A 27,973-nucleotide genomic window follows, 5' to 3' on the forward strand; every position below is an offset into this window, starting at 1 on the left:
TCCCCGCATGTCGAGCACACACACTAAGACAGTTTTGGAGGGCAAAATGTTGTACAGCTGTTCCCAAGGCACAGCTGCCACAGATAAAGTACAAGTGTGCAGTGTGACAGCCACCTCTGGATCAGGGTGTGATGACCTCTGGTACCTCCACAATGGGGCTCTCTCCCTCATTGTTCCCAGGCTGAAGGCTCCAGCACCCGAGAGAGCTGGCTGCGGGGAACCCCAGTGCCATGCAGGGGCCCATGTGCTCACTGCATCATGAGTTATTGCTTTTTGTACCTGCCTTTGTGTGTGACCAAACCAGCTCTGTGAGGAACAGACGTGTGGGCAAAACACTGTGTGTCCTCAATCCGAGAGATGTCACGCATTGACCTTGCGACTCAACAGTCTCACTATGTGGACAGGCAAAATGGGCTGGGTAAAGCGTTGGTTGAGAGGGTAAAGTCACCACGTTGAGCTCAAAGTGCCTCTCTCTGGCAAGACAAAAGTGCAAGAGCCCATGGGTCCAGTACTCAGCTAAGGTGCATGCGCAATGGGTAGGGCGGGAGGTCTAGGAAGATCTCATCTCTAAACCCAGGGTTACTAGTGAATTTAGGAAGACCCACAGCCACGTTTGCCTTAGGCTCTTCCAAGAGAATAGTTCACAGCTCTGCCCAGTTCAGGACAGTGTGGACCAGAAATTAGGAGGAGAAGTTGTCATTGAGCACATAAATACTATGGTCTGTGGGATTTGGCAGTGTCACGGTAAAAGTGCAGCCTGCCATGGTACCATCCCAGGGGAGAAAAAGGCCAGGGGCTGGGGGTACAGCTGGGCAGGCAGATGTCAGGATTCCTGCTTGTGGTAGGGACAGCAGTTTCCATTTTCCTGGGCCTGTGCATCCAGTCCTGAGTTTTTGTAGGTCCTGCTGAATGGGCTTTCTGCTTGCTCAAAGGTGATTTATTTTTACAAATTTAAATTAAATCCCCTGAGCCATTTTTGAGTAATACTAGAGTTAAAAAGACTATTTTCCTATTTAAAAATATTCTAGCTAGACTGTTTTTATTAAATCAAAGTTAAGTCAAATAAAGACTGCAGTTTGAAAGTTCAGACTCGGGCAGGAGCTAGTCCTCTCTGAGGAGCTGTGCCTTTGACAGACGTGTGTCTGTCCAATGCCCACCGAACCACCACAGATCCCCAGCCCGCGGATGGAGGGCTCTGCTGGAAAGATCAGGGGCAGGGGCCAGATCGTGCCTGGCTGAGGTGTTCACACCCTGTACCCTCAGGAGATGGGATGCTACAGGGCAGGTGGAGGTGGGGGTCACACATCTTGCACTTGCCTCTCCTTGAAATATAACATTAGCAGCAGTCCTAGCATGCCACTAGTTGGGTTCAAGAGGCATTACATGCCTTGGAAGATCCCTAAATACAACAGGTGGCAGTTACGTCCCTTTCACCTGACTCATTCCCAGGCATTCCCTTCTTCAGTGCCATAATTCCTGGGTTGCATCCCCAGCAGCATGGGCAGCAGGGCGAGGGGGTGGACTCTGTCCCTCTGCTCCGCTCTGGGGAGACCCCCCTGCAGTGCTGCCTCCAGCGCTGGGGCACCAACAGTAGAAGGACACGGAGCTGTTGGAGCGGGGCCAGAGGAGGCCACAAAGATGATCAAAGGGCTGGAGCCCCTTTGCCGTGAGGACAGGCTGAAAGAGCTGGGGGGGTTCAGCCTGGAGAAGAGAAGGCTCCGGGGAGACCTTCGAGCCCCTTCCAGTCCCTAAAGGGGCTCCAGGAAAGCTGTAGAGGGGCTCTTTGTCAGGGACTGTAGCAACAGGACGAGGGGTAATAATTTTAAACTGAAAGAGGGGAGATTTAGGTTAGATATTAGGAAGAAACTGTGTGCTGTGAGGGTGGTGAGCCCCTGGCCCAGGTTGCCCAGAGAAGCTGTGGCTGCCCCATCCCTGGAGGGGTTCAAGGCCAGATTAGACGGGGCTTGGAGCAACCGGATCTAGAGGAAGAAGTCCCTGTCCATGGCAGGGGGGTTGGAACAAGGTGATCTTTAAAGTCCCTTCCAAACCAAACCATTCTATGATTCTGTAATTCTATAATCTTGGATGCTGGGTCTCTGCTTCCTCCTGCTGCTTATCCCCATGTATCCATGGGGTGAGGGTGGGAGTGGTCAATACAGCTGTACAGGTGCCCTTCTTGGAGGTGGGATATGAGGAGACACTGACATATTGCTTTTTCCTTACGGCAATCCCAACTACTGACCCTGCACCCTGTGGTGGAGGGATGGGGTAGAAGGTCCCTGCTGTGCCAGCCCAACAAATGGCACTGAGCAGGCCAGGGAGGCTCTGCCCTCGTTGGGGACAAATCTGCTTCAGGGCTCTGCAGTATCCTGCAGGGTAAAGGGAGGTGACCACTGTGTACCACTACGGGGAGCAGCCTGTGGGGCCGTGGGATGCCTCCCTCCCTCTCTGCCCCCCGGGTGCTCATCAGGCTGCTCCACCAGCCCTGCAGGAGCTGTCACACCAGAGAATGTGACATCAAAGGCAGGCCTGGCTGCCACACAAGATGCATGACACTTGGTGGGCCCGCCAGCTCCTGAGATGATGTGAGATGAAGGGAGACGGCTGTTCCCAAACGGGGACGGCAGGAAGAGCCCAGCCCCTACTCTGTCTAAATGTGTGAAAGAAAGGGAGAAGCAGCAAAAAGAGAAGAGCAAAGGGCTGGAGAGATGCCCAGACTGTGGGGGGCTCTTTCCACTTAGAGACTGCAAACACCCCATGTTTGGTGAAGCCATGCCCCAGTGGGCCACCAAGCCAGCACCCTGGGGGGCATGAGCCCCCGGCACAAGGTCAGTGGCAAGGTAGATGCTCGTGGTGCCGTGGGGCTCAGTGCAGTTGGTGTCTGCTGGTCATGCTCAGAGGCAGCTTTTGCCTATGAGCACCTGAAGATGTCTCTCTCTTTGCCTTCCCATAACAAAAATCATGTGGGAAAATGGATGCAAAATATAAGGATGTGAAAGCCACAGAGGAAACGTGAATTTTATGCATCACCAAATAGTCTTAACACTGCCCCTTTTACAAGTCAACGTCACCTTTCCCATTGTTATCATAGTATCTTAGGTATACTTTGACACCTGAGACTGCAGAAAAGAAGTGCCCTCGCGGGTGCGACTTAGTCTGGGCAGCCTCTGGGCCTGGTTCTCTGCTGTGTTACTCCAGTCTGACACCAGTACACTGCCATGATGACATCATTTGGATTATTTCTGATTTATAGTGATCGAGAAAAATTGGGTCCTGTACAATAATGCAAACAATCAAAGACACAAAGCAAAAATAGTGCCTTTGAGCTGCACTTTCACATTACATGATATTTTGAGGACTTAATGTTGAAAGCCTTAGAGTGCACAAAAGGAATTTTCTTCATTTCATATATTATACAGTTGCCTGAAAGAAATGGCAAACAACTCCTCAGCCTGAGCATGCTTTGTGCAGGCTGAATTGTGGGTTTTTTTGTCCATAAGCTTTCCACCAACAGATCCCTACTGAAACTCAGATCAACATCTGCCAGCAAGACTAGTTTCTGGACCCATGGCCAAGGAAACACAAATGACCCCTGCAGAGGCCCAGGCCAAATTCTGCTCTCGGTTACATTGATCTGAAGCAATTTTGCTGAAGACAAGGTTATCCGAAGCACCCAGTGCTCTGTGAGAGCAGAACATGTCTATCAGCACCTTTGCAAACAGAATACCCCCTCCGTTTCTTCTCCACTGATCAACTTTACATCACCCTAAATCCCCAGCAAACCCCATTACTACGGTCAGAACATCAGTCTCTTCCTAAGACCTTAAAATGCTGCATTTCAGCCAATATTATACCAAACACTCAGATCGCAAAGAACATGGTAACTGCCTCAAGTCTGACAACAGCACTTAAGGCTGACCCAGAAATATTGAGCTGAGGAGGCACTTCCATTAAATCTTAAAGTGTTGCCATCAGAAACACCCTCCAAAGCACCACACATAAAAATAATGATGAACCGCAAACCCAGCATGTGTGAGAGATGCTAAACTAGCATCTACCCAGCATTTGTGAGAGATGCTAAACTAGCATCTACCCAGTCTCACTTCCCCTCTCTTGACCCCACTGGGCAAGGAACTTACCGTTCTTCCGTTCCGCAAAGGGTGGTGGCTGGAGCTTGGTGCCATCTCTCACTTCGCTGGCAGCCTTTTCTCTGGGTGCCTTTTCTTCTTCATTTCCACTGGGTGCACTTTTGTGGTCCGAGCGATCCTGTTTGATCACACCATTCATCCCCGTGCCTGAAGGGACTGGTCCAGATTCTGGCTGCTCCACTTTGGATGATCAGGTAGAGAAGCAGACACCAAAGCAGCCTCTGGAAGAGAGGAGGAGCAGGTAAGGAGGGAGCCCCCAGTCAACCCTTGGAACAGTGAACAAAGACGGGCATTTGTGAAACAATCAGACCACAGACAATTAATTATTCCATCTGTTCTTCTGTGTTGGAAACGTTGCAGGGGAAGATTTCAGGGTTCCCTGTTGCCTGCTTGATTCTATTCACCTTACCTGCTGGGTCTGCATCCGTGGCTGCTTTGCTGGAAGAATTTCCACCTGTAAGCACGGAATATTTGCAGAAAGCCAGGGGTGTTATGAAAAAAGCACAGTCATGGGGCACCCACATGAGAGAGCTCTTGAACCATTAGAAATACAGAACAGATCTACAAATGAGAACAGTCTTCCTTTATGCAAGGGTCTGGTTTGCTGAGAAAACTGGGTGACAGAAGTGATTCTGCACACCACAGAACAGGCCGCTAATTACATGATGCAGATAGCAAATAACAGCCAGCTTTTACACCAGGAAGCGTACAAACACCCTGCAAAGCAAAATACGCATGGAAAAATTATTCTTTGACATCCAAGTTTTCATTAGCACACATGGTAGGGTTAAAGCATTTATGAAGAATCCAATCAGGTTAGGTAAATTTTTTTGAGAGTTTTTGAAGAATGAAAGGAGTTGTTTGTTTATTTACCACATTGTTCTACTCTGAGGCTTATATGGGGTTTACTGTCAAAATATATCAGGAAAATCTGCAAATTCAGATTGTGCTTGTACAAAACATCTGGGCAAGGAGGTGCTCTCCTTGATGACACCCGTATCTTGCCCGAAACAGGGAGAGAAAGGACTCAACTCACACCAAATGTCTTTGTCGGATGCAGGCACATGACCCAGGAGGAGCTGCTGATACTAAGCACAGAAGAAAGCTGCAAGGACCTTTTCAACAAAGCATTGTCCAAAAAAATTCTCCAGATGCTAAGTGAAAGTGAATGCCTGTAAGAATCAGCACCAGCTCCTAATGAGTCCCATCAGGAAAGAGCTGAGGAGAGCTAAAAAAGGTCATTTGTAGAGAACAAGAATAGAAAAGTGCAAGATTGACTCAGTGATAAAATCTGATTTAATACAAAAAAGTTACCAATTTACTGTATAAGGAAGTAAGAATAGTGCATTGTATACGATACCATCTCCTGCGTGCTACGTGTGCCAGGACTGTCGCGCACCCCTCTTCCTACACTGCACCAGCAGGGACTTTGCCATCTGCTTTCTCCTCCCCGTCCATCTCATTGCCCAGCCCCACCTGCCCTAACTGTCCCCCCACGGCTGTGTCCCACTGGCCGCAGGTCAGACACTGCGTCCTTCTGTCTTGCTTTACACTGTTTCGTTGTTGGGAGATCCCACGTAGGGTGCCCATGGGGTGGATGCGCTGGCCGGGGAGGAGGTCCCAAAGGTGCCTGGGTCGCTTTATTCCTTTGCAGGTGGGACATAAAACTGACCTTATGTGCATTGCCTGGGACAGACTGTGTCCATACCCAACCCTGCTGTCTGGGCTCTGAAACAAAATGCAGAACCACACTTGAGCCAAACTCAGTCCTTACCTGCGCAAAGCCCCACACCAGACCCTCCTTTCTGCTGTCTGCTTCCCACCACTGCCTTCTCCACTCGCCTTTGCAGCTCTTTGCCCATCTCCTGTGCTCAACTATTCCTACCAAAGTCTGATGTGCTGCCACTACAGATGGAAACAGCCCTGCAGGCATCCAGACAGGCCAGGGCAGCGCTGTGTGCCACATATTTGGACTGACAGTCACAGTTTCCACCTCTGCTTGAGCATTTTTAGCTCCCTCGAGTAGCTTACCATCTTATTTCTAGTGGTGCAACTGCTATGCAACGCACCATCAGCGCGGTGATGGGCCACCAGTCTGCTGCACGTCCACCCTCTGGGGCCTGCAGGGCTGCAGACCCACTTTGGCACGAGCAGCGTTAGCCCTGAAGCTCTCTATTTAATTCATGGCTATCATGGAACATGCAATAAGTGTTTACATTACTATTTTAAAATGTACATTTTTTTAACTTTTAGAAGTTGCTGATACGATGCATCTTTCAAGTGGAAACAGTGGGTGATGATAGGACAATCCAGCAAACTGCATCTGCTTACAAAAATCAGACTTTGTTCAACAGAACACTAAATCTTTGATAAATTAGTGAGGGCTTTGGTGACGTACATGTTGAACCAATATGACAGTTTTATATGGATTATGATTATTAATGTTTTTGAAAAATAGAGAGCGTGAGCCAGACATCCAGTGCTGAAGCTGCAAGACCACCAGCAGAGGCAAGAGTCTTTCAGGAAGGCTTCTTACAGGCACTGTGTACAATCTTTTTGCACTCGGAGCATATGCAACATTTTAATTTGCAGTGAGAGTACTGGGGTCCTTACTGTCTGAGCCAGGAGGTCACGCTGCAGCCCCGGAGACGCATGCTTCACAACACACTCAAGTACCACTGGCCCAATGGTGTTTTTTTTTCTGAAGTCAAATTTGGCCTCAAAACATTCCACATTGTTCACTCGCTTCAGCCTGAACTGATTGTATTTACAAAGCTTAAGCACACTTTTGAGCCGCAGAACACATCTCCCATCAACCACTGCTGCCAACACATAAATTGCAAGGCTGTACACAGTACAGGCCATGGCCCATCTCCGTCTGCCTATAAATATTAAATTCATAAAGCTGGACTACCATGGCAGCTCATGGGTACTTCCTTGTAAGACACTGGAGATCCTCCGGAGCAGATGCTTGGTTTACAAGCCTCCCCGCCTTCTGTCGAGAGAGCAATGTAGCATGGATGAGGATCAGCTTCACTTCCCCCCAGATGTGCCTGCCCACCCATAAAGGCCCAAGTAGGGCTTGGCTGTGTCTCTTTCCCAAGGACTTTGGTTCACATATCAATCCAGGGCCTTCTGAGAGCAGCCTCTGCCAATCTGGTCAGGGATGGAGCACCACAACTGCAGTCTACCCAGCCAGATCTCTTCCTGGGCTAAGTCAGCACAGATCCTCAAGGGCCACACACTTCATCTCATGTATTACTTCTCAGGAAAAGGCACAGGTTTCCTGGCAGATGCAATGCCCGCATCCCACTGCTGCTTCCCAGTGCTCTTCAGGACAAAATGAGGGCATGGGAACGAACTCTTTGGCTCCAGTGGAGCGGAGAAGAGGGAGAAAGCACAAGGGGCACAAAGCCCCATGGTCCATGGAGCCTGGAGCTGGATGCTGAGCTTGGCACTAAGGGAGCCTGAGCCCTGTGTCAGCCCTGCGTCCCTGGGACACGGGCCAGGCTGGATGGACTCTTCTCCTGACTGCCACTGGGGAAGCGACTGGCCAGGAGAGGTACCTGAGGACTTTTGGGTATGGCCAGGCCATGCCACCCACGGCACCATCTCCCATATTCCCTTCCTTGACTTTGCGTCACGGCAGCGTAGGGTGCTCACGTGCTCCCCAATGACTGTCACCCATTGTGTCCCTTACGCCTCCTGCTGCCGAGCTTGGGGCTACGACGTGGACAGCTTGCATTGGCGCTGCCCGGCAGACTGACTGCTCTGGGCAAACACCCTTGGGTGCTGCCCTCCTCCCACTCACGCCGTTATGGGAGGAGGTAACGGAGCAGTGTGCCCAGACAGGCCGCCCCTCTCCCCTCACCCTGCTCCCCCACCTGCCTGGCAGCCAGCGCAGGGCCACAGACGCCACACACACTTTTGGGTTTGTCCTGCTGGGGGAGATGTCGGCTGAGGATTGTGCCAGCAGCCCTGGGAGGTCCTCTGTGCTGCCCAGACACCCAGAGACCTGCAGTCCTGCTCTTTGGGAGTGAATGTTTCTGCACGGGGGGAGCAGGTTTGGAAACCGTAATCTGAGGCAAGTGCAGCACTGGCACATCCCTGGCGAGTGGCACGGACTGGGAGCATGGCTGCAGGTTCCCCAACCTCCCTTCGGGCTTCAGCATGCCCCATCATGCAGCCAGGGCAACTCACCGAAGAGGTGGCCCATGCCTGGGGGCAGCTTGGCAAGACCAGATCTGCCTAAAAGCCGGCTGTCAGGAGAACGACACCATCCCAGTTCCCGCCATCCGTCACAGCAAGGGGCTGTGTGTCTGCTGTTCCCCTCCCTGGCTCTGTCCCTCTGCCCCCAGCCCACCACCAGCAATCTGCAGGCAGGCTCACAGCCGAAAACTGCTGAGCATCAGGGCTAAACCCTGAGCTGTCACTGCCCTTACCCAGCCTGGGTGCTTGGTGCTACCCGGGCTTTGCAGAGGTGCTGTTGTGAAATCACCCGGCATTAACTGGAGGAAGAGCTCCAGCACACCGTCCACCCACACGCGCGTCACCGGGGGCTCTGCAGGCTGCTCTGAGCTTGTCACAGCTGGGAGGAAGCCGTTTTCCCACACAGCAAAACTTCCTGTGATTTTTACAGGTTTCCCTTATCCCAAATTGCGGTGGGGAGATATTGCAAAATAAACAAGAGAAAAAGGGGTAGCAGGTCACTCATAATTTTTCACTGTATAATTCTAAAATATTTTATTTTTTTAACATTTTTAAACAAATTATTTTAAGAAGTGGGGAAAAACTTTAGACCTATCTCCCTGAGAAACGGTTTTGGCTTCAGCAGCTCATCTTCCAACAAAAACATTGTTGGGCTGGACAATTCCTAACTGAAAAATTCACTGTCCATGTCTCAGCCATCCCCTTCCACATCTCAGGTCTCACACATCAAGCAAAAGCTGGATCAAGCTTCTTTCTGGCTTCCCAGGAGTGAGCTTTGTGCCAAGGTGCACACCAGAAATAGGATCTGCCACTCATTAGAGCAACACAAGACCCTTCTTGTGTCCCCCGCTGGGTTCTAACATAGGGACAGCCACTTCTTCCTTTGCTTAGTACCACTGTAGTCCTGCAATACACCTTAGTAATCCAAAAAAAAGGAAAAAAAGGAGATGGATTGTCTCTCTGTCACATTAAGCACACAGGGCTCCTGGCTTAATCCTAGTGTCTGGGCATAAGCCTCCAGCACTGCCTGAGATACCCGTGCTCGACTGGCAGATAGGATCCAGAGCCTACGGCAGCTGGACCTGAGGCATCTCTGCAGGCTTGAGACACCCGTCTGTAAGCACCTGGCTCCTGCCTGTAGCCTGCGTAGGCTCAGCCGCAGCACTCCAAGAGGCATTTTGCTTCTAGCCTTTAGAAATGGCTTGATGAATGACACTTCCACGAGGAGTTCCATCCTCCTGCTTAAGTTACCATGATGCAACATTGATGGTCTGCACAGCTACCCGCAGCCCAGCATGGACCCAGACTTCTAATCTTCACTTTCCACCTTCTCACCTTTTCCCCTGTGCCACCTCCTGCCTGCACCAAGATGGGAATGAGCATAGCTTGCACTTCCTCAGATACTGGATTCATCTAAATCCTCCCCTGCTTTCCTGTTTGCCATGTTGGGGGCTGAAGTGGAAGTAAATACGTTTAGCTCTAATGCATGTGCAGTGCCTCTTAAGCAATCGTGACCTACCATAAAACTTTAAATACCCAGAGAAAAACCAGGAGAGAGATGTTCAGAGATGCAGTTCAGCCTTATCAAATTCTTCACGTGTTTGTTGTGGTGTGTTTGTATTCCTGGGCTTCTGCTTGCAGGAATGTTGCTGATAAAACCATCTCACTAAACATGGACTTTGTGTGTTTTAGCTGATGTTTACAGTGCTCAGACAGTAGGAGTAGCTCTGGATTCCCATGGGCAAATGTCCTGCGCTGTCTTGTTGCAGATGCTGATCAAACTCTGCTACATACGAGCTCCAGCAGGAACCTGCCTGGTCCTCCTTAGAGCCACATCATGTTTGGAAAGGCAGAAGTCAACTCTGACCTCTTGCCCCTGCACCCAGAAAAAGAAGAGTCCTTTGCTTCTCTGAGACCATCCTGCAGCTGCCAGGGAACGCACCACTGCTATTATCTCATTGTTTTCCTTGCGGACGATGTCCCCGTTGGGTGATTCCCCTCACTGAACTCCCTCATGCCTCCTCAGGGATGCAGAAAGCCCCATCCCGTGATGGCGCTGAGGCTGGTGACATGGCCTGGAGCCCACAGGCTGTTTCCCACAGACCGTCACATTCCTCCCATGGCCTGGAGAGGTGACCTGCTCACCACTTCAACGTCCACACAAGGAGCTGCAGCTTAGGAGGAGCACCTGGAAAGGCAGCCAGGGGACTTCCCCAGTGAATGGAAAACAAACCAAGGAACCCTGCCACAAGCCTGGATACCCCCCCTCCGCCAACGCATTATTCCATGCACCTTCTTGTGAAACCCCTCTGTGGGGCCAGTGCCAAGACCCAGTGACCAGAGCTGTGCAAACATGATGCCGTGAAATCTTCACTGGAGGCAAACTGGCCTAGTATTTGGTCACATTGTGATCCCCATGCTCAGCAAGGTTTGCCAACTCTTCAGACCCCCAGGGGTTTTAGGATAGTATCTTCTTCCCAGCCTCCAAATTCCCAGCGTTGATATCAGCTCCAAGCTGCCCAAAGGCCATGTGGCCTGAAACGGCAGTAAAGACCCCAGTGATGGAAAGTGGCAGCTGTCTTCATCCAGGACAACTCCTGGCCTTCAGCCTGGGGAAGATGATGAGAGATAGGGTCTGTCCTCAGGAGAGCATCTCAGCTCTGGCCTTAGCCCCATCCCCTCAAGCTATTTTGAAAAGTAGTGATTTCTCCTTCATTTTTCATACAATGAAGCTTTAAGTGGTGAAAAACAGAAGAGAAAGTGGCGATCAGGAAATGGGTTATTACCCCAGATGCTGCCAAGATCCACTTCTCTGTCAGTCCTCTAAATAGGCTAAGAATATCTGGGGGAAAACCAGACTGACAAATTGTACGCTTCTGAAATAATTGATCTTACAGTTAATGTGGACTCGTAGTGATCAGATTCACCAGGGCAAATTCCTGGAGAACTAATTCCCTGCTTGTGCATCCATGTCCATGGCACATCTGCTGGCACCCAAGGGCCCTTCCCAGGACCGGGACTCCCTCGTGCTGCCCTGTGAGCACAGGCAGGCTGGTGTGACCCCTGTAATGTAATTTATCGCACTGTAGTAGCACCTAGAAGCTAATTTATTAGTCTGGAGAGGACATACCGTGTAGAGCATTGCAGGTGTTGTCATGAAGTGGTAGCAAGGGAAGACAAACACAGAAAATGTCAGAATTGAGGAGAATGTTAAAAATCAGGCTGACTGACTATACACATGTATGACATGTGGTGAACATCACAAGAACGTGAGGCTGCCGGGGCAATGGGTTGGCACAGTGGTGTAGCTGGAGTCAACATTTTGGCAGGAGGTGTCTCCCTGGAGGGAGCTTCAAAGAGCTGGGCATCCCAAAGAGCTGTCAGCCCTCTTTGTCCTGCTGCTTGCAGTGCTGCAGAACTGAGGCTACTGCTACCTCCTTCCCTTGCTTGTAATGTGCCCGTGACCGCGGGACGTGTGGGGACACCTGGCAGAGCCTGTAGCATAGATGGGATCTGGGGTGAGCCCACAGGGACATTTCTGAGCAACGAACTGTATAGAAAAGCCAATGCAAAGCACTCCTCCTGTTCCATGTCTGCCTGCTGCTTCTGTAAGACCTTTTTTAGAGTGATTTTTAGAGAAATACCGGGTCAGTATTAACCTTCCAAAAGGTACCAGCTTGAAACCTTTGCTAAACAATGAGCGTTCTCAGGGGAACTGGGAGGAGGCCTGTGCTATACAAAATCCCTTAGCTGACATCTGTGCAAAGTCCAGAGTTGTGCCCACTGCCAGCTGTCTGATCGGACCCAGAGCACCAACAGTCTCCATAAACATCCAGGGCCTTGAGAACAGCATGTCTCAGGTCGGTGACCTGGTGCAGCTCTCAGGGATCTTTCATCCCTCTGACCAAATGTTGCAGTGCAAGTGCAGGCACTGGAGCCAGGCACTCTCGGCAGCCTTTGCATTCACCAGGGTGAAACAGGAATTTCTAGGGCATGGTCATCCTGTCTGTGAGCTAAAGAGCAGATGAGATGATCTGCTCCCTAAACCCCCCATTTCTCACCACTGGCTATAAAAAGACCCTGTGTGATGGATGCAAATGGAGAGGTCTAACATTTGCTGAGACGATGGCCACTCTGTGCCACTTCCAGTGATTATTCCAGGGTGTTCAACCCACAGTCCCAGCTTTGCTTGGAGTCTCTTCATTCACAGCAGCTTGAAAAAATACCTTATCTCACTGCTCCAAATGGCATTCATTTATTACAGCCCTGGTCGCTCTACAGCCAGAAGCAAGCAAGCAAGCCCTCCCCACATCACGTGCTGCAATAGAGGGGGCACATCATCGTCACTGGCATGGTCAGGAGTGAAACTCTGAGCACTTCCCAAAATCACGGAATCACAGAATCGTAGGGGTTGGAAGGGACCTTCGGAGATCATCTAGTCCAACCCCCTGCCAACTTGTATATCACATTGCCCAAGAGAGCTGGGAATTTTGGAAAATCTCTGTGTAAGTGGATTATTAGCCCTGTGACTGATCAGCACCATGCTTAGATGTCTCATCCAGCCAGCGCTCCCTGTGTCGGCAGTCGGAAGAGATAGGCCTGCCAGAGAGCCAGCCAGTATGGATAAGCTCAGTGCTGAGACAGGATGGAGACGATACCCCTTTTATGCTCATGGTCCTCAAGTTTTGACACCTTCTCTTACAGCCCCACTGCTCCTCCGCACAGGCTCTGCGTTGGCACAGAGGCAGCCCCAGCTCCTGGCACCGTCCGGGGAAAGATGTCCCTGCAGCCAGCGGGCTGCAAACAGGAGCCATCCACAGGAGGGGTGTGAGTGACGGATGGTGGTGTAAGGGATGGATGGCGGTGATAATGCTGGGACATTGTGCTGTGCTCCAGACGCACACGGCAAAAGCTCCAGAGGGAAAGGGGGAAAAACAGAGACATCCACATAGGGAGAAAGAATGAAAGCTTTTAAAAAAGGAGCAGAGCCTGCCTGGGCATCTTGACCGCAGGAGGCACAGGAGTAAAATTTAACTTCTGGATGGACAGAGGACACGTCTTCGTGTGGATGTGCTGCGAGTCTGAGCACTCCAGCTGCCTCAACTCCTGTTCTTGTATGGAACTTATTCAGGCCTAGTTGTGGCAACAGCATTGAAAGTACAGATGGCAGAGCCAGGCCTGGTACTTCGGCCTCCCTGCAGACTCCGTGTTGCCTAATGCCACACGACACAAGCCCTGTGGGGACTCCAGCACTGTTCCCTAGTGCCCTGGGCTCATCCCTGACCCCTGTGAGCAGGCCCCTTCCCACCAAAGCCAGCCTGCTCTCCTGTTCACAACCTCAGTCCACGCTGAGAAAGAGATGCAAACACCCCAAAGGCCAAAGCTGTAACTCTGCCCCCTACAGTCCCCAGAAATGGATGGAGAAGTTGGGTTGGGAGCTGAGCCGCAGCACAGTCACCCACAGCCTCTGCCCTGACGGTGGGCTAGCCCTGGCCAAGGCACAGGGGCTACAAGCCCTCGTTATGTGGGCTGCCCTGCTACTGCCCTCTGCCACCAGCACTTCAAGTTTTGTCACCTGTGGTTGTGGTTTCTGCATTTGGCTTGAGATTGGAAGTACTTAAGGACTGCAGTTCCCATGTTGCCTGGCATTTGCCACCAGTTCTTGGCCCTGCTCGTGTATCCAGGGCTGTTTTCTGGCAAAACAGTCTGTTAAAAATACTAGTATAACTTTACTGGACAACACATGCAAACAGTTCTGAGTTAGATAAAACACCTCCTTATGAATCTGGGCCATGCTTGTAGGTTTTAAAGTAATCTTAAAATAAACTTAAAAATCTTAAAATAAGCGATAATGTTCTAAGTATGCCGAAAAGGCTCAAAAAGTGGCTATCAGCCTCAGATTTGTTCGTGATGCTTGTTCTGTTTGCAAAACTGCTTTTAGGCTAATCTTGTGAATTGTCCGGGTCTGACTCATGAGCCCCGTGTGCCGGCGCTGGCGGCGCTGGCGTCACTGTGGTTACTGCCGAGACACTGGATGCAGAGCCTGCACACCTGGGGACAGCCCTGTCCCCAGCAGCCATGGTGGGATAAGGACACAGGCAGGATGAGGCTTTTGGTAGAAGTAGCGCTTATTTCTAAATTGTTATTTGATTTGATTTTGGTTTATTTATAAATGTTTAGCAATTAGCTGCTTCTGCTAGTGGCAATGCAACCTGGACTCCTTACAAAGGACAAACCATGCTCCTAATTCTGAGGAAACTGCATTGTTTTCAGAATTCAATTTGAACCCAGTCCAGGCCAAAACTTGTGTTTTTCAGCTTTTTTGGTGAGATGGGAATCCCTGGTCTCTGGAATTGTTCCCTGGTACTTAACATTACCAGCATCACTGTTGCCATTAACACTGACACTGATTCTACTCCGCATGGCTCTGACAGCGACGGAAGGAGCAGGTTTCTCATTTCAATGGAGTGTGGAGGGTTCCTGAGCCAGGCCCTACAGCAGGCTTACCCATCCTGCTCTGAGACTCCTGAGCTCCCACGCACAAGTGTCCAAAACATCCAGGCTGAGTTTTCTCATAGCATTGTATTGGGTTCAGGAAAAAAACTTACTGACATGGAGATCTGTGCCGGACTCGGCAGCCCGGAGTCCTCCACCAGAAAGGCTGGTTGCCTGTGAGGGGCCCTGCAGCACAAAAGCAAGATGCTGGCAGAGGAACCCCACGCGGTTCCGTATCTCAGTGCTGGGCAGGGCAGCTCCTGTCCCAGACCCAGCTCTGTCTGCCCTGATCACTCGGCATTACACCACGCTGGGTTCGTGCAACATGCCCACATCCCAGCGCCACTCCCTGCCCAGCACGACTGCTACCAGCCACTGGAGCCCACCTCCCAATTCAGGTTCCTGCGTGTGGATTGAGGCAGTGTGGCCACCAGGCATGTCTAGCTGTGGTTGGCCACCCATGAAAGACTCTCCCAGTGACTCTTGCACCCCTACCACCAGCTGCCTCCCCACACTTCTGCAAGCAAGCATCGGCTTCTCTTGTAGAAGGTCATTTGAATGTCTTTGGTTATTGCTGCATCGTTTAACCGTGTCCTAATTTTGTGGCATTTGCGGTTATGTATGATCTTTGTCTCTTATTTTGTTACATTTTAGAAATGTAATAAACAAAATCTTTCTAAAAGAAAGAAAACATGGCAGAGATTTGAAATGGAAAATGAGCGCAAACTGGACCCATGCCTCTTTATTAGATGCCAGAAGGAGGGGAAGAAACAAAACCCACAATGACAAACACTATTAATAAAGTGATGAAGGCGGTTCTCAAACAGGAGTGCAGCTGGAGGCAGAGCCAGCTCGCTGGCCTTGGACGGTCCCTCTGCCCGGCGTGGGGGCCTCACCAGCTTGAGTTGGCACAGTGAGCGTTCAGTGGGTGGGAAAGGCCACAGATTGACCCTGCAGGGCTTTGGGAAAGGTCCCAGACTGCTGGCAGAGGACTTGTGCCCAGGGGGTGTGTTCCCGCTGCAGCGGGGACTAACCTGAGCCAGACTGCGAAGTGGACCTACGCGTTGGGTAGGTCAGGCCCTGTGTGTTGTCTCTCTAGTCCCGTGGCTGTGGGTCCGAACACTGAATAAGAACATGTTTGATGACAGGGGTCACGTCCAACTTTGTGTTTCAGCTTGGCGACCTGGAGCCTCTCTGCCTTCGGCTATCCCAGAAAGCAAGAAGCCAGGAAAGGCAGGGCTTCTGCCGATCTCTGTAGACCCTGGCATCTCCTTGCTCAAAGTCTAGCAAAACTATGGGGTGTTTTTGTGCAGACCTCTGTCTCTCTGGCCCTCAACTGTCAGCACGGGCAGGAGCTGGGGCAGATGGGCTTTGGTGTGCATCCTGTACGAGCCACTGTACTGCATAAATTAACAGAGCTGCCCAGTAAAAGCTTTTTATAATAAACCCCCATAGGGGATCCAGCGTATAGCCTGTCTTGTGTTCATTGATGATGTCAAAATACACTTTAGTATGGAGAAGAGTCAACAGAAAGTGCCTACAGCTGCACGGCAGGTCCAAAGAGAATGAGAAGGAACAGAACGGAGGTCCTGTGTGCAGGGATGAAGTGCTGCTCAACCTTTGGACCTGTTCCACAGCGCTTCGCTCCAGAGCCATCACACTCTCCACCACATCCATCAGAAACAGCATATCTGGCCCTGTGCAGCAAACAGACATCCCTTGTGCTAATGGGTGGGTCAGTGTCCCTGACAGCGGGTACTCCCAACGCTCGGCAGTGCTGGGAGCAGGAGTTGGACTGCAGGGCAGAGGATGGACAGTGGAATGGTGGCCAGTGGCTCCAGGACTGTGCTGTGAGCGGGTTCTGCTCCAGTGTGTTATGCTCCCCAGATAACACTGTGTATCAGTGCTGAACCCTGCAGAGGTCTCCAGGGCAGTCTGATTTTCTGAAAAATGCATTGCTGCAACTGTCACATCACAGACATTGCAACTGGAAACCATGAGCGGGACACGGGTGGGGCCGCCACAAGCTGGAAGTGGCTACAGGGCTTGCGTGAAAGGTTCTGCTTCAACTCTTCCCTCTATAGGTTTCAAGCACCCTTCAACTCCTTGATCTAAGTGTAGCCAACCCGGGATGTTCCTCAATCTCCCGCTGCACTTGCTCAGTGCTGTATGGACCAAAGGACCAGGCTATGTGGTCATAACCAGCCCATGATTAACAAGGAGGGAGCCCGTCTCAGCCCCTCTCCAGCTTGGTAAACAGCTTTTACAAATGGGAACCATCTTCAGTCAAAAGACAAACCCCATGGTTTTGCAGCATTCTGCAGGAGACACTTTGAATGAAAGATGACTGCATAATGGTCCTAACCTTGAGAGCACCCTGAGGTGCATCACTGACTCACTGTCCCATGGCAGTTGTGCCCATTACAGTGAGCAACTGAACTGTTCACGGGCTGAAGAAAGGACACACACCAAGACCTGCAGGAGGCCTCCGTATCTACAGGAGAGAGATTGCAGGATATTCATGATTCATGCTCATTTCTCTACAGAGGAAAGCAGGACAAGGGGATCAGCATCAGTCTTTGGGTCTGATGCCTTGCAATGATCTCAGTGACCAAAGTAGCTAAACATCTACCTGCTTTTCCTGCACCCACAGGACTTTTAAAAATGAACCTCCAAGGTGAACCCAGGTGAACACACACTTCATTCCATAAAGTAAGGAAAAAAATGCAGAGGGACCTGACTGTCCAGCTGAAGGCAAAATGTTTTGTGGCTCCAAGTTCGATAAACGTATTACTGCGAGCAAGATGCCTCACCCAGGCACGCAGGAATGGGCTGACACTAGAGAAGCAATGCATCAGATCCAGATCTCATCTCTAGCTAAAATTATATGAAATAAAGCAAGATCCTTTCTCCACCAAAAGCCACGGCTGCATCAGGGGGATAGAAAACTTGTGGTTTCTTCAGACAACTAACTAAAGGTTTGTAGCATGGGGATGAGAAAACATAGTGCAATAAAGAATATCAATAACTGAAGAACGCCTCTCTTCTTAGCAGTCTTCCAGAGATACTAGCAAATGAAACATTCAAGGCCCATTATCCCATGATTTAATTTTTCACTCGAGGATCATTCCTGTCATGTCATAAAATCCCTTCCATTAACTTATCAAGCTTCATCTAGAAACAACATAGGCTCCTTGCCCCTACTTTCCGGTTTGGAAGTCTGTTCAAGAACATCATTCTTCTACTGGCTAGAAATTTTAATCTATCCTCCAGTCTAAATATATCTGCAAAATCACCCAGACTCAAAGCACCAGGCCTGTGACCAAAAAGGGCCATGTTTAGGTAAGCACAGGTGGCGTTATTGCAAGAGGCAAAGCTTGACATTAACTGGAACTCCAGGTCCAGTTGCTAGTCTCGCCACTGGTCCCTCTTATTTCAGTGCCCATGACCCACAACTCCGTGAAACACCTGAGAAATCAGTTCCCTGGCTATGTGGAAAGGGATCAGGAGACACAGCAAAGCTGCACAGGAATTACAGACCTCTTTCATCATGGCTAACATTCATGCCAGAAAAAGAAAATAAATGTTGTCCCACAGTTGTACAAGAACAGATACCCAGTGTTTCCATGCAGAATCCAGATTCCTATTGGAATATCCTTTCTGGAGGGGCTGAGCTGGGCGTGGAAAGGACACACACGTAGCTACAGGACTACATGCAGGGAAGTGTCTCCATTGATGGTTTTGTCTTATCTTGGCAAGTAATAGCCTTTGGAAAGCAGTGTCTGGGGGTGAGAGAGGAAATCTCCCCCGTCTCGTCAAATACCCCAGAAAGTTCACCAACTATGGCTCCCCCTGAAGCGACAGGATTATATCAATGGATCCCCATCCCCAAGCCACAGCTCACTTCAACAGATTTAAGCCTTCCCTAACCACAAACAAACGGGCTCTCGGTGCAGCCAGGTTCGCCAAGGTAGAGGAGTTCCAGGTTGGGTGTCTCTCAAAGCTCAAACCCTGGCATCATCACTGGACATGCCGACGGAATAGTAATGAAGAGTTAGAAGGTGTATGGTACATGAGAGACACTTCCAAATGGCTTTCACAGTGCCTCATGCCTCAAGTCTACTAGAGCTATTTGAAGGCACCTGGATAAATGTGACTAGAGTGATCTTGGATTTTAAGAACATTTCTAATGACTTTCCTCAACAAAAGCTGTTAAAGAAACAGCCGTTATAGAATATGAGTGTGAAATAATGAGCAAAGGGTAGGTTTATTTTAACAAAGGCAAAAGGCAGGAAATTGTGCTAGAGCTTGTGCTGGTCACAATAATGGTCTAGATAAAGAAATTTTCCTTATAATGCCCAATTACTCAGTGCTCTGAAAAAGAAACCTAACATGAAGAGCTACAGAAGGATATCCTGATATTGAGTGGCTGAGTGATAAAAAGGTAAAGTAATGTCCACAGGGAAAAACAATCCACAGAGAAGAGCAACAAGGATGACCAAAAGAGAGGTGAAATGGGCTGGGACTCTTAGCTTGGAAGGAGAAGGCTGAGACAGGAGACCACAGTCTGGAGAACAACTCAGTCAGGAGTAGCCCAAATAGCATCGATAGGAAATGGTTGTTCACTGCAGGAACTAGGGAGAATCAATAAAGTGCTCATGCATCAGGTTTAAAAAAGACAACAGGAGGCATTTTCTCACCTACTTTAGAGCTGAACTGTGGAACTCTTTGCTGCGGGGTGCTGCACATGCCAAAGGGTTGGATGGGTTCAAAAGGCACTCAGATACATTTGGGAAAGAGAAATCCATCAGGAAATATTAAACACAGAGATGCCAGACCTGGTTCAAGGAGCCTCTGAGGCACAGATGGTTTGAAAACAGTGAGAAGGTTCCCTGAGCATTCAGTGGTCTCTGTAGCCATGTTCTCGTCGTTGGAGACCAGACTCTCAACTAGACTGACCTGTCGTTTGACCCTCAATAAGGCCATTCTTCTACTCTCTGTCCTTCACAGATGAACGTGCTGCAGAGACTGCCTATCAAATATGGTTTGTGGCACTGTGCGATGCAGGCAGGGAGGAGAAACACATCAGGAAAGGATGGAGATTTGTGGCAAGGGCTCTCGAGGCCTCGCTGAGACACCATGCGCCCAGCACAGCGAATACTCCAAGGCTGTGAGGAGCTCTATGGCCCCACCGCATGCCCCTGCTGCCAAAGGACATTCCTCAGAGCTACTTGCTAAATAATGGAATCTAAATTTCCGCCTTCTTGTGGCAAAGTTAAGAAAAACATTAAAATTAACCAAATTATACCCTGGTCTAAACAAAAGAGGGCTGGGGCTGCCAACTTCACAATTATCCCAAATGGTTCTTAATATGACACAGATAAATACTTTCCAATTAACCAATGGAACAAGGCTGCCCTGGGGGATATGGAGAACAATATATTACAGGGGCCAGAGGCCCAGGAGATTAAGGATTTACACTCCACTACTCCTGCCACAATCCACACATGGCGGGGGGGGACGGCAGGGCAAGGGCCCATCCTCACCCACCCCTGGTGCTGCAGGTGGGACTGTTCTCCCAGCAGTACCAAGGAATGGGCCAGCGAGGGGGGCTTCTATCAAGGATTTTGCAGTTTCTGCCGACAAGAAAGCTGGGGGTGGACGAAGGGCTGGCTGCCAGGGGCTAGGACTGACACCGCTGTCCTCTCCAGCACGGCTGCAAGTGCAGCGTTGCTCTCTGTCCTGCTGCACAGAGAGTGGAGCAGGTGGCCTGGGACTGTGGCAAGTGCTGGTGGCGTCGCACACACAACACAAACGTGCTCTGGGCTGCTCCTGGCTCTCACACTCATCTTGCGATGAGATACCGTGGGAAAGCATGGGTTTGAATTCAGGTACCTGTACAGCAGGAGGGGAGGACGGGTGGTTCTCCTGCCCAGACTGCTTCGTGTGTTGAGCAGTGCCCTAGGATGGCTCTCGGCAACGTGTGTTTGCCTGCGTTTTAGCCCTCACTAATGCAGCGGCACTTGCAGTATTTTCCTTTTAAAGATGGTAGCTCAGTCTTCCATTACCCAAGGCTAATTTAACCACAAAATCTGAAGAACTCTGCAAGAGAAGTATGGGTTTTTATGCTCTCCACACCCAGGATGATCTGTCCCCTGGGAGCACGGAGGCGAGCTTCTCCCCAGGAAACAGTGTGCACATTACAGTAGCTCTGCAGGATTTCTATCATTCAATATATATATTTTTGGAGACTCTGCTTTCTAACTTCTTTGCCTCATTGGTACTCACTGGACTTGTAAGTGTCCTCTGCTCTCACAGTGCTCCTAAAGACCACCCTCATGTGTGTAACCTGGATTTGTTTCTGCCAGAGAACCCTTGTGCATGCACAACCCAGGCAGGAAAGCGTTTTCTGTTATAGATGAGGAGCCCTGAGACCAAGACCCACCTCTCAAAGGCAGGAATGTCTGGGAATGCTGGTTTTACAAACCCATGCATGAGGCACCTTGCTAGGCCTCACAGAAATCATAAACTAGCCTTACAAACACATGGCTTCGGTGAAAAATAACCACTGCTCCCCTTGATGGCCCAGGTGATGTCCAGACTCAAGGGTTCCCTCAGACCAGCATGTTCTAGCTTTTCCCTGCACCCAGAAGAGCTATAGACATTTGTCTCCAAATGACTGTGCTGTTGTCCCTCAGGCCTAGGATCCAAGGTCTGGAGACAGTGCTGGACAACACACGGACTATGAGGAAGCAGGATAGCGGCTGTGGCAACATCTGCTGCTCCTGATTGTGTGGCTGGGGAAACTGTACCAGTGACCACATCCTGCAGCCCTTCCCTGGCACGCAGTGCCTGGTGTCAAACACTGCTTCCTTATCTCCTGTCAGGAGCTGCACAGCAGCTGGGAAACGGACCTGGCTGGGGCAGGAGAGGAACAGGAATGCCATGGCCAGTGTGCTTCAGGCAAAGGAACATGTCATGGACACCCCAGAGCCTGACCAGCCTGCCAGTGGCACAGCTTTCACTGGAAAACAGTTGATGACTTTCAGAAAGAGGTTGAAGGCTGCTCCTGAGCTGCACAAAATCCTCAGAAGTCTCAGGATAGGAGCTACTTTTCAGATGAAGACAGACTACTGTTTTATCAGTCTTGGCGAGCGCACTGGAGTTGCGATGGTGTTAAAAAGCCCTCAGGACAGCAACTGCCCATCACACTGAGTTTTTGGAGCACCACAGCCACCAGGTCCCTGCACAGAGCCTTGGCACAGCACCCAGGGCCACAGCCATCCATCGTCTGCACTGCTCTGGCAGAGGTTGTGAGGTCCCACCAATGCACCGTCCAACACCAGCTGGTGTGGACCCATGGACCAGTTCATGGCTGGGCAGAGGTCCCTGGTGCTCAGGTCGGCCTGTCAGCAGCATGGCTGCATCAAGCATGGCTCTGGGTGTGTGCCCTGTCATGTGGTCTGCTCAGCCCTGCATGGCTTGGCCAGGGGAGCCATAACTTCCCCTCACACTTTGCCGTGTGTGCAGGGGCCCTCCTCTTCCTCAGCATTCCCACCTCAGCGGACAGAGAGGTGGTTCCCCCATGGGGTGTAGGGTAGGTGGTCTGCACGCTGGGTATCATCTACAGAGCTCTGCTCATCCCAGGCATTGAGCAGGAGCTTTATTTCCACCCACAAAGGTCCTCACAATCTCAGAAAGGTTTCATTTCTCTACCACAAGGAACAAGTTTTAGAAATTTTGCATTGGAGAAAGATGTTTCTCTCACTGGGGGAGCTGAGAGCCCAGGGCTTGCTCTGGGGCTGGCTGAAGGACCTGGGTATGTCAAGGTGTGTCCATGCTGTGTGTAGCAGCACAGGGCAGGCTGAGCCTGGGGCGAGGAGCAAAGCCCACGCGCTGAGCTGAGGGGGCCGCTCACTGCCGCGTGCTGTGCCGGGGTGCTGGGAACCTTCCTCCCGTCATCCTTTTGCTCATTCAAAATGCTCGAGGACCCACCTGTGGCCTCAAGCCCTGTGTCCCAGCCTTCCTACCTCACTTTGCAGGGAGCTGAGGTGCTAAGTGCTATAACCATTAATACTACAGCGCAAGGGAGGCTATGGACATCGGTTACCTTAGAAACCCACAGAGGGGTAATTTTCTGATTCATATCAGATCCAGAACCAATGCTTTAAAATTACATGCAGGCTTGTTGTTTTGGTAGAGTAACCAAAAGCAGATGCTGGATGGAGCAGCCAGGGAGAAGTGTAAGGACTCCCCGTGGGCACGCACAGCCCAGCACACAGAAACAACCGGCCTGAGGAAGGATTTTCTTGCTACCTAAAGCACCCTGCCATGTTCAGAGCAAGCCAGCCCGGGTGACTGCAAGCCCCGCTGCCTCCTGCAGACCAATCCCACCTTCGGGATCCCTTTGTCCCTTCGGACTGTCCCAGTGACAGAGCTCATCTTGTGCCCTCCCTGATGCTCCGCAGGCCTTTCCTCCCCTGGCTGGGCGGGTCTGCTGCTCCTATGAACTGGGCAGATGAAGCTTTGTGGGGAAAAGCGATGCTCTCCAGCCATGGGCTCCCAGGGACAAGTGCTGAGGGGGACATAGAGGCCATCAGGGTATGCCCAGTACTTATTAGCTGCCAGGCCACCTGTTTTCTGCCCCCCCGGCCATTTCAGCTCCTCCCTGGGTGCAGTTAGCTGCTTTTCACAGGTAAGCCAGGCGCCAGCACTGTACCACATGCAGGGTGGGTGCACGATCATTTTGCAAACCGTGCTCCGTCTGTTTGCAAGGGGAAGCCCTGCAAAAGCAGCCCCATGTACTTCTTTTGCTGCCACCAGCTCCAAGTGAATGCACGTGGCTCACCTCACTCCCTGCAGCTGAACTCCCTTGACCACCTGAGAACCTCTACAGCAAAATCCACCATCCCAGACCACTCCGTGCCAGCTGTGCGTGAGCTCAGAGCTCCCATGAGCCCTTCCCAGCATACCGGCGGCTGGTGAACCAGGCACAAGGAGACACGACCTCTTCCCAAACGTTCCTGGCATCTTCCTGTCTAACCTTTTCTTTCCCTGGGACAATCTGCATGTCACCACATGACAAAGCCAAACTGGTTACAGCCCCATCTCCTGTCTGCAGAGTCTTTGGCTGCTGCACTGAGACCCATGTCCCTGGGAAAAGTACAGGGGAGAGCTGAGGGCAAGCTGGGACTGGTGGGCACTGCCCTGGGGGACTCTCTTGCAGTATTTAGTACCAGTCCTGTTAGTACCTCCCAAGAATCATGCATCTCCTGCTCAGGACAAGTTTTTCCCCTGCCAGAAGAGGAACTAGGGTCGAACAGAGAGAACTGAAGCATGGGGTACACAGGGGTGACTGCGAGGCCCATGTGCAGGGCTAAGAGCACCACGTGCTGCTCTGCAACATCCCAAATCCTTCTTCCAAGCCAGAACCTGTGATGGACCTTTGAAGTCCCCAGTCTCTGGTCTGTGTTATCATGGATTTCTCTAATCTGATCACTGATCTTTGGTAAGATTTGCATGTGCCTCCTGACCGCAAGGATCGCAGCAGCACGCTGAGAGTGAAGCAGAGGCAGTGATGCTAGTGCTGCATTAGGAGAGTGAAGAGTCAAGTGAAGAAAGAAGGCAATGAAGAAAAGAGATGAACGCATCCCTCTGGTCACCAGATCATGCAGTTCTTCGGCTGGAGAAGAAGGTGAAGACACCCTTTCCTGATGCAGACTCCTTCCAAAGATGCTCCCCTGTACTGCTGCCATCTGCCCCCAGCGCCAGGTCTGTGTCCGCAAGGCAGAGCTGCCTGTGCTGCAGCAGCAGCCACCGGGCTTCCCCCTCGGCGCAGGCAGCCGTTATGCCACCTTGAGCTGCTTTCAAACCAGAGCCAGGGACAGATATTGAGGGACGAGCCTGGGGCTGCTCAGTGGAAACTCCATTGATTACTCGGTGCGGTACCTTCCCGACATCATGAACACCTCAGCCCCGGGGGAAAATCTGGGTTCTATCAGCTCTTATAAGCAAGTGTTTCGAAAGGTTTACAGAAAAGTAAAGTAAACAGAGCTCTGAGTAACAAAAGAGCCCCGTTTATGCATTCTTTGATTCACTGTAAAGGATGGTGTAAACTGACTTTTTAACCAAGCATTAGGCAAGATTTGGGCCCCCGCCATTATATAATAAACAGTGACATGGCTATATTAAAATATTTACTTAATGCACTGAAGTGACTTATAGTATGAGTGGCTACTCAATAGGATGGCCTAAGTGTTAAGGCGTCAGGTGCCATCGCCTGTATAAATATTCTGTGTGCACTTGTTTATAGGAAAACCCCATCTGGATTTGGCTAAAACAGCAGACACCCTGCTGACCCCAGTTTTTGCTATTGGAAAATATAACACAAGTGTTCACTCATCTAGAATAACAGCAGCGGTTAAGTGCCATCTGACAGACAGAAGGGTATTGGCTTTTCTCAATAGACAGCAGGCTTGGTGCTGTGAAGGGCTTCACAGCAGCAGCTCCCCAAGATTTACAGCATCCTGTGGACCAGAAGCAAAAGCCTCTGCCTCCCTGCTTGTAGCCCTTGGCTGACAGGAGTCATCAGGATGCCTGGGCACATGCAAAAAGGCTCAGACACCCCCCAAATCCTGCTGAAACACGGTGGTGGGCTGTGCCACTCTGTGAGAAGACAGGAGGTCAGGTCCCCTTCTCCATCTGTCTGGCTGCATTGAAATGTTAAGCAGCTTCTGCCCATCTCTGTTGTCCAACCCAATGGAAGAAGTACCTGGGTCCAAGTAAAGAACATGCTGGAGCAGCAGTATGCCTGCAGCACCTTGCCACCTCCTGGGCTGGCAGCGGGAGAAGGGAACCTGGCACTCTCTGCCAAAAATTTTCTTAGGTCCTTGCTGGCAGGCAATGGAGGAGAGACGTGGAAACCCTCTCATGGGCTGGAAGGAAGAGGTACCTACTCCCAGCTCCTGTCTCTCCCAGCTCCTCTCCCCATACTAGGCCCTGACCCAGGCAAGCAGTGCTCTCCTCCACGGATGAGTTGCTGTTCCTCCCACACTACGCTACATGTGCACACCGCCATATCCAGATGCCGGCTCATCCTATGAACCAGTTTCTTCACCTAATTCAATCCGAGTTCAGCTTTTTTGAAGTGAGTGACATGAATTACTTTTGCCTTCCAGGCAAGACCTCTTTGGGACCTGCCACAACATCACCAGTGTTCCTCTCTCACAGAAAATATCATCTGTGACAAAGCCAAGAACTCCATCTTTGTTTTTCAGATACATCTTTTTTTTTTTTTTCCCAGCCAATGTACAAACAAATAACAGATTGACATCTTTCTCCTACTTATTTTCAAAAAAAGTGGGAGATGTAGGGCCATGCAGGGAGAAGGAAGGCAACACCCTGTCCTGGGTCACCCCACTTAAATGAGGGACTATGAAAGTATCTGACCTTCCCATCACATCATGGGCCAAGGCAGAGGAAAACACCTTAACTGCTGATGATCTTGACTTCAGTGTCTATGTTAGTGCTGAAACCACTGTGTCCGCTTTGGCTCCAGGTGTTTTAAACACTGGTGAGAGACAGAAGAGAAGGGAAAGAGCGCAGATGCACTTGTCAGGCACAGCACAGGGGAGTTCTTCCAGGCAGTGGGCACTCACGGATTACACACGGTAGGCACTATCCCTACGAAGGCTTCCTCTCGCTCTTGTGCAGTCACAGGTGTGTTTGTGGAAGGGACCTCTGGAGATTTCCAGGCTAAACTTCTGCTCAAAGTACGACTCAGGACACCAAATCAGTTCACAGCGTTGTATAGCTGAGTCTTGAAGGGCAGGCAGGAGGAGGAGAAATGAGGAGGCTTTTTGGGCCCTGATTCCTACCCTCTGGGAAGGCCCTCGCCACTTGAGTTTCCTCCAGAAGGCTGCTGGCTCCAAAGACCTCAGCCTCCATCTCTCCACAAGTCCTTCCCTGAGCGCTCCCAGGTGGGACACACGGATGGCTCAGGTGCTTGGTGCTCCCCAGCCCTTGTCTGAGACTCTCTTGCCAGCTGGGCTTTTTTCCTGCAGGCAGACGTGAAGCTGCCAGACAGTTGGCATTTCAGATTGCCAAATAAAATCTACTAAGCTAGTAAAAGAATGATACTTTTCCATTGGAAAGTGATTCTGAAGGAGAATTTATGGCTGTCAGCAGAGCTCTGTGTGCCCTGGAGGCTCGATCTGACTGTAGGCAGCGATCTGGAAGTTCTCTGCAGGGACAGTCCACCAGAGCTCTCCTCCCCTTGGCCAGTCCTGCAGGAGGCAGCAGCTGGCTGAAGAAACCAACCTACTCCCTGGTGGATGGGTTTGCATGCTGCTAGTGGCTGCAAGAAATCCCCATCCTGCTGGTACCCTCCAGTAAAGATCTACCACAAGCCCTGGACAACAGGTATGATCTTGCTACCTCCTGGGTGAGCCCACCACCAGCCCAGGGCTGGATGCATGCTTCGTGCCCCGCTCCTTCTGTACCCTAAGGAATGGGACCTCATTGCTTTCAGACTGCTTCTGCAGTTGCTCTAAACCAGTCTGAATCCTAGTCCTGCCCTGCTGTGAACTTCTTCCCAGCCCGCGATCAGTCATGGAAGCAGTAAATACTCCATTGCCCTGGTAACTCATGGTCTTCAGGGGTACCCCACCGGGGCAGACCCCAGCTGTCTCATTCACCACAGCCTTTCAGGCAGACACCGGATGATAACAACCACTGAGCACACGTGCTACCTCATTTTGTACCCAGCCTTTAGCAATTCCACACAGACCATCTCCTGCCTGCACGTACACAAGGATGTCATCTGACAGCGTGAAAAATCTCTGCAGAGTTAAGTTAGTTGACAGCTCTTGCTTCTCCCTGCCCATAATACATACGTTGGCACAAAGGAAAGGAGGAATTTAAACAATATATTTTTCTTGACAAATCGACGTCTGCTGGCTACTACACCTCATCATGTCCCAGTCTAGATGTCTGCAAATGGCACGTTTGATTATTTTTTCGTGTTTTGCATGTGATTGGCATTACGTGGATTGTCCCTTATACCTGGACCCTTTTTTCTGCCTGAGGACAGACACGATCTTGCCCCTGCCCTTGTTCTCAGC

General features: G+C 50.7%; 1 protein-coding gene across 12 annotated transcripts in view; it reads right to left on the reverse strand.

Annotated features, from left to right (window-relative positions):
• Window positions 1–27,973, reverse strand: part of MYOCD (myocardin) — a 260,871-nt gene that overhangs the window by 113,534 nt on the left and 119,364 nt on the right. For 10 of the 12 annotated variants that reach the window (XM_054221830.1, XM_054221826.1, XM_054221828.1 and 7 more), the window contains exon 2: window positions 4,140–4,369. In XM_054221830.1, coding sequence (XP_054077805.1) covers window positions 4,140–4,287 — 148 coding nt within the window. In that variant the 5' untranslated portion in view covers window positions 4,288–4,369. Of the gene's footprint in view, window positions 1–4,139; window positions 4,370–27,973 lie in introns of those variants that run through there. The other 2 variants (XM_054221835.1, XM_054221832.1) reach the window with 1 other exon arrangement.

The sequence above is a fragment of the Rissa tridactyla genome, chromosome 15 (assembly GCF_028500815.1).
Source record: "Rissa tridactyla isolate bRisTri1 chromosome 15, bRisTri1.patW.cur.20221130, whole genome shotgun sequence".
In the NCBI taxonomy this organism is placed as follows: domain Eukaryota; kingdom Metazoa; phylum Chordata; class Aves; order Charadriiformes; family Laridae; genus Rissa; species Rissa tridactyla.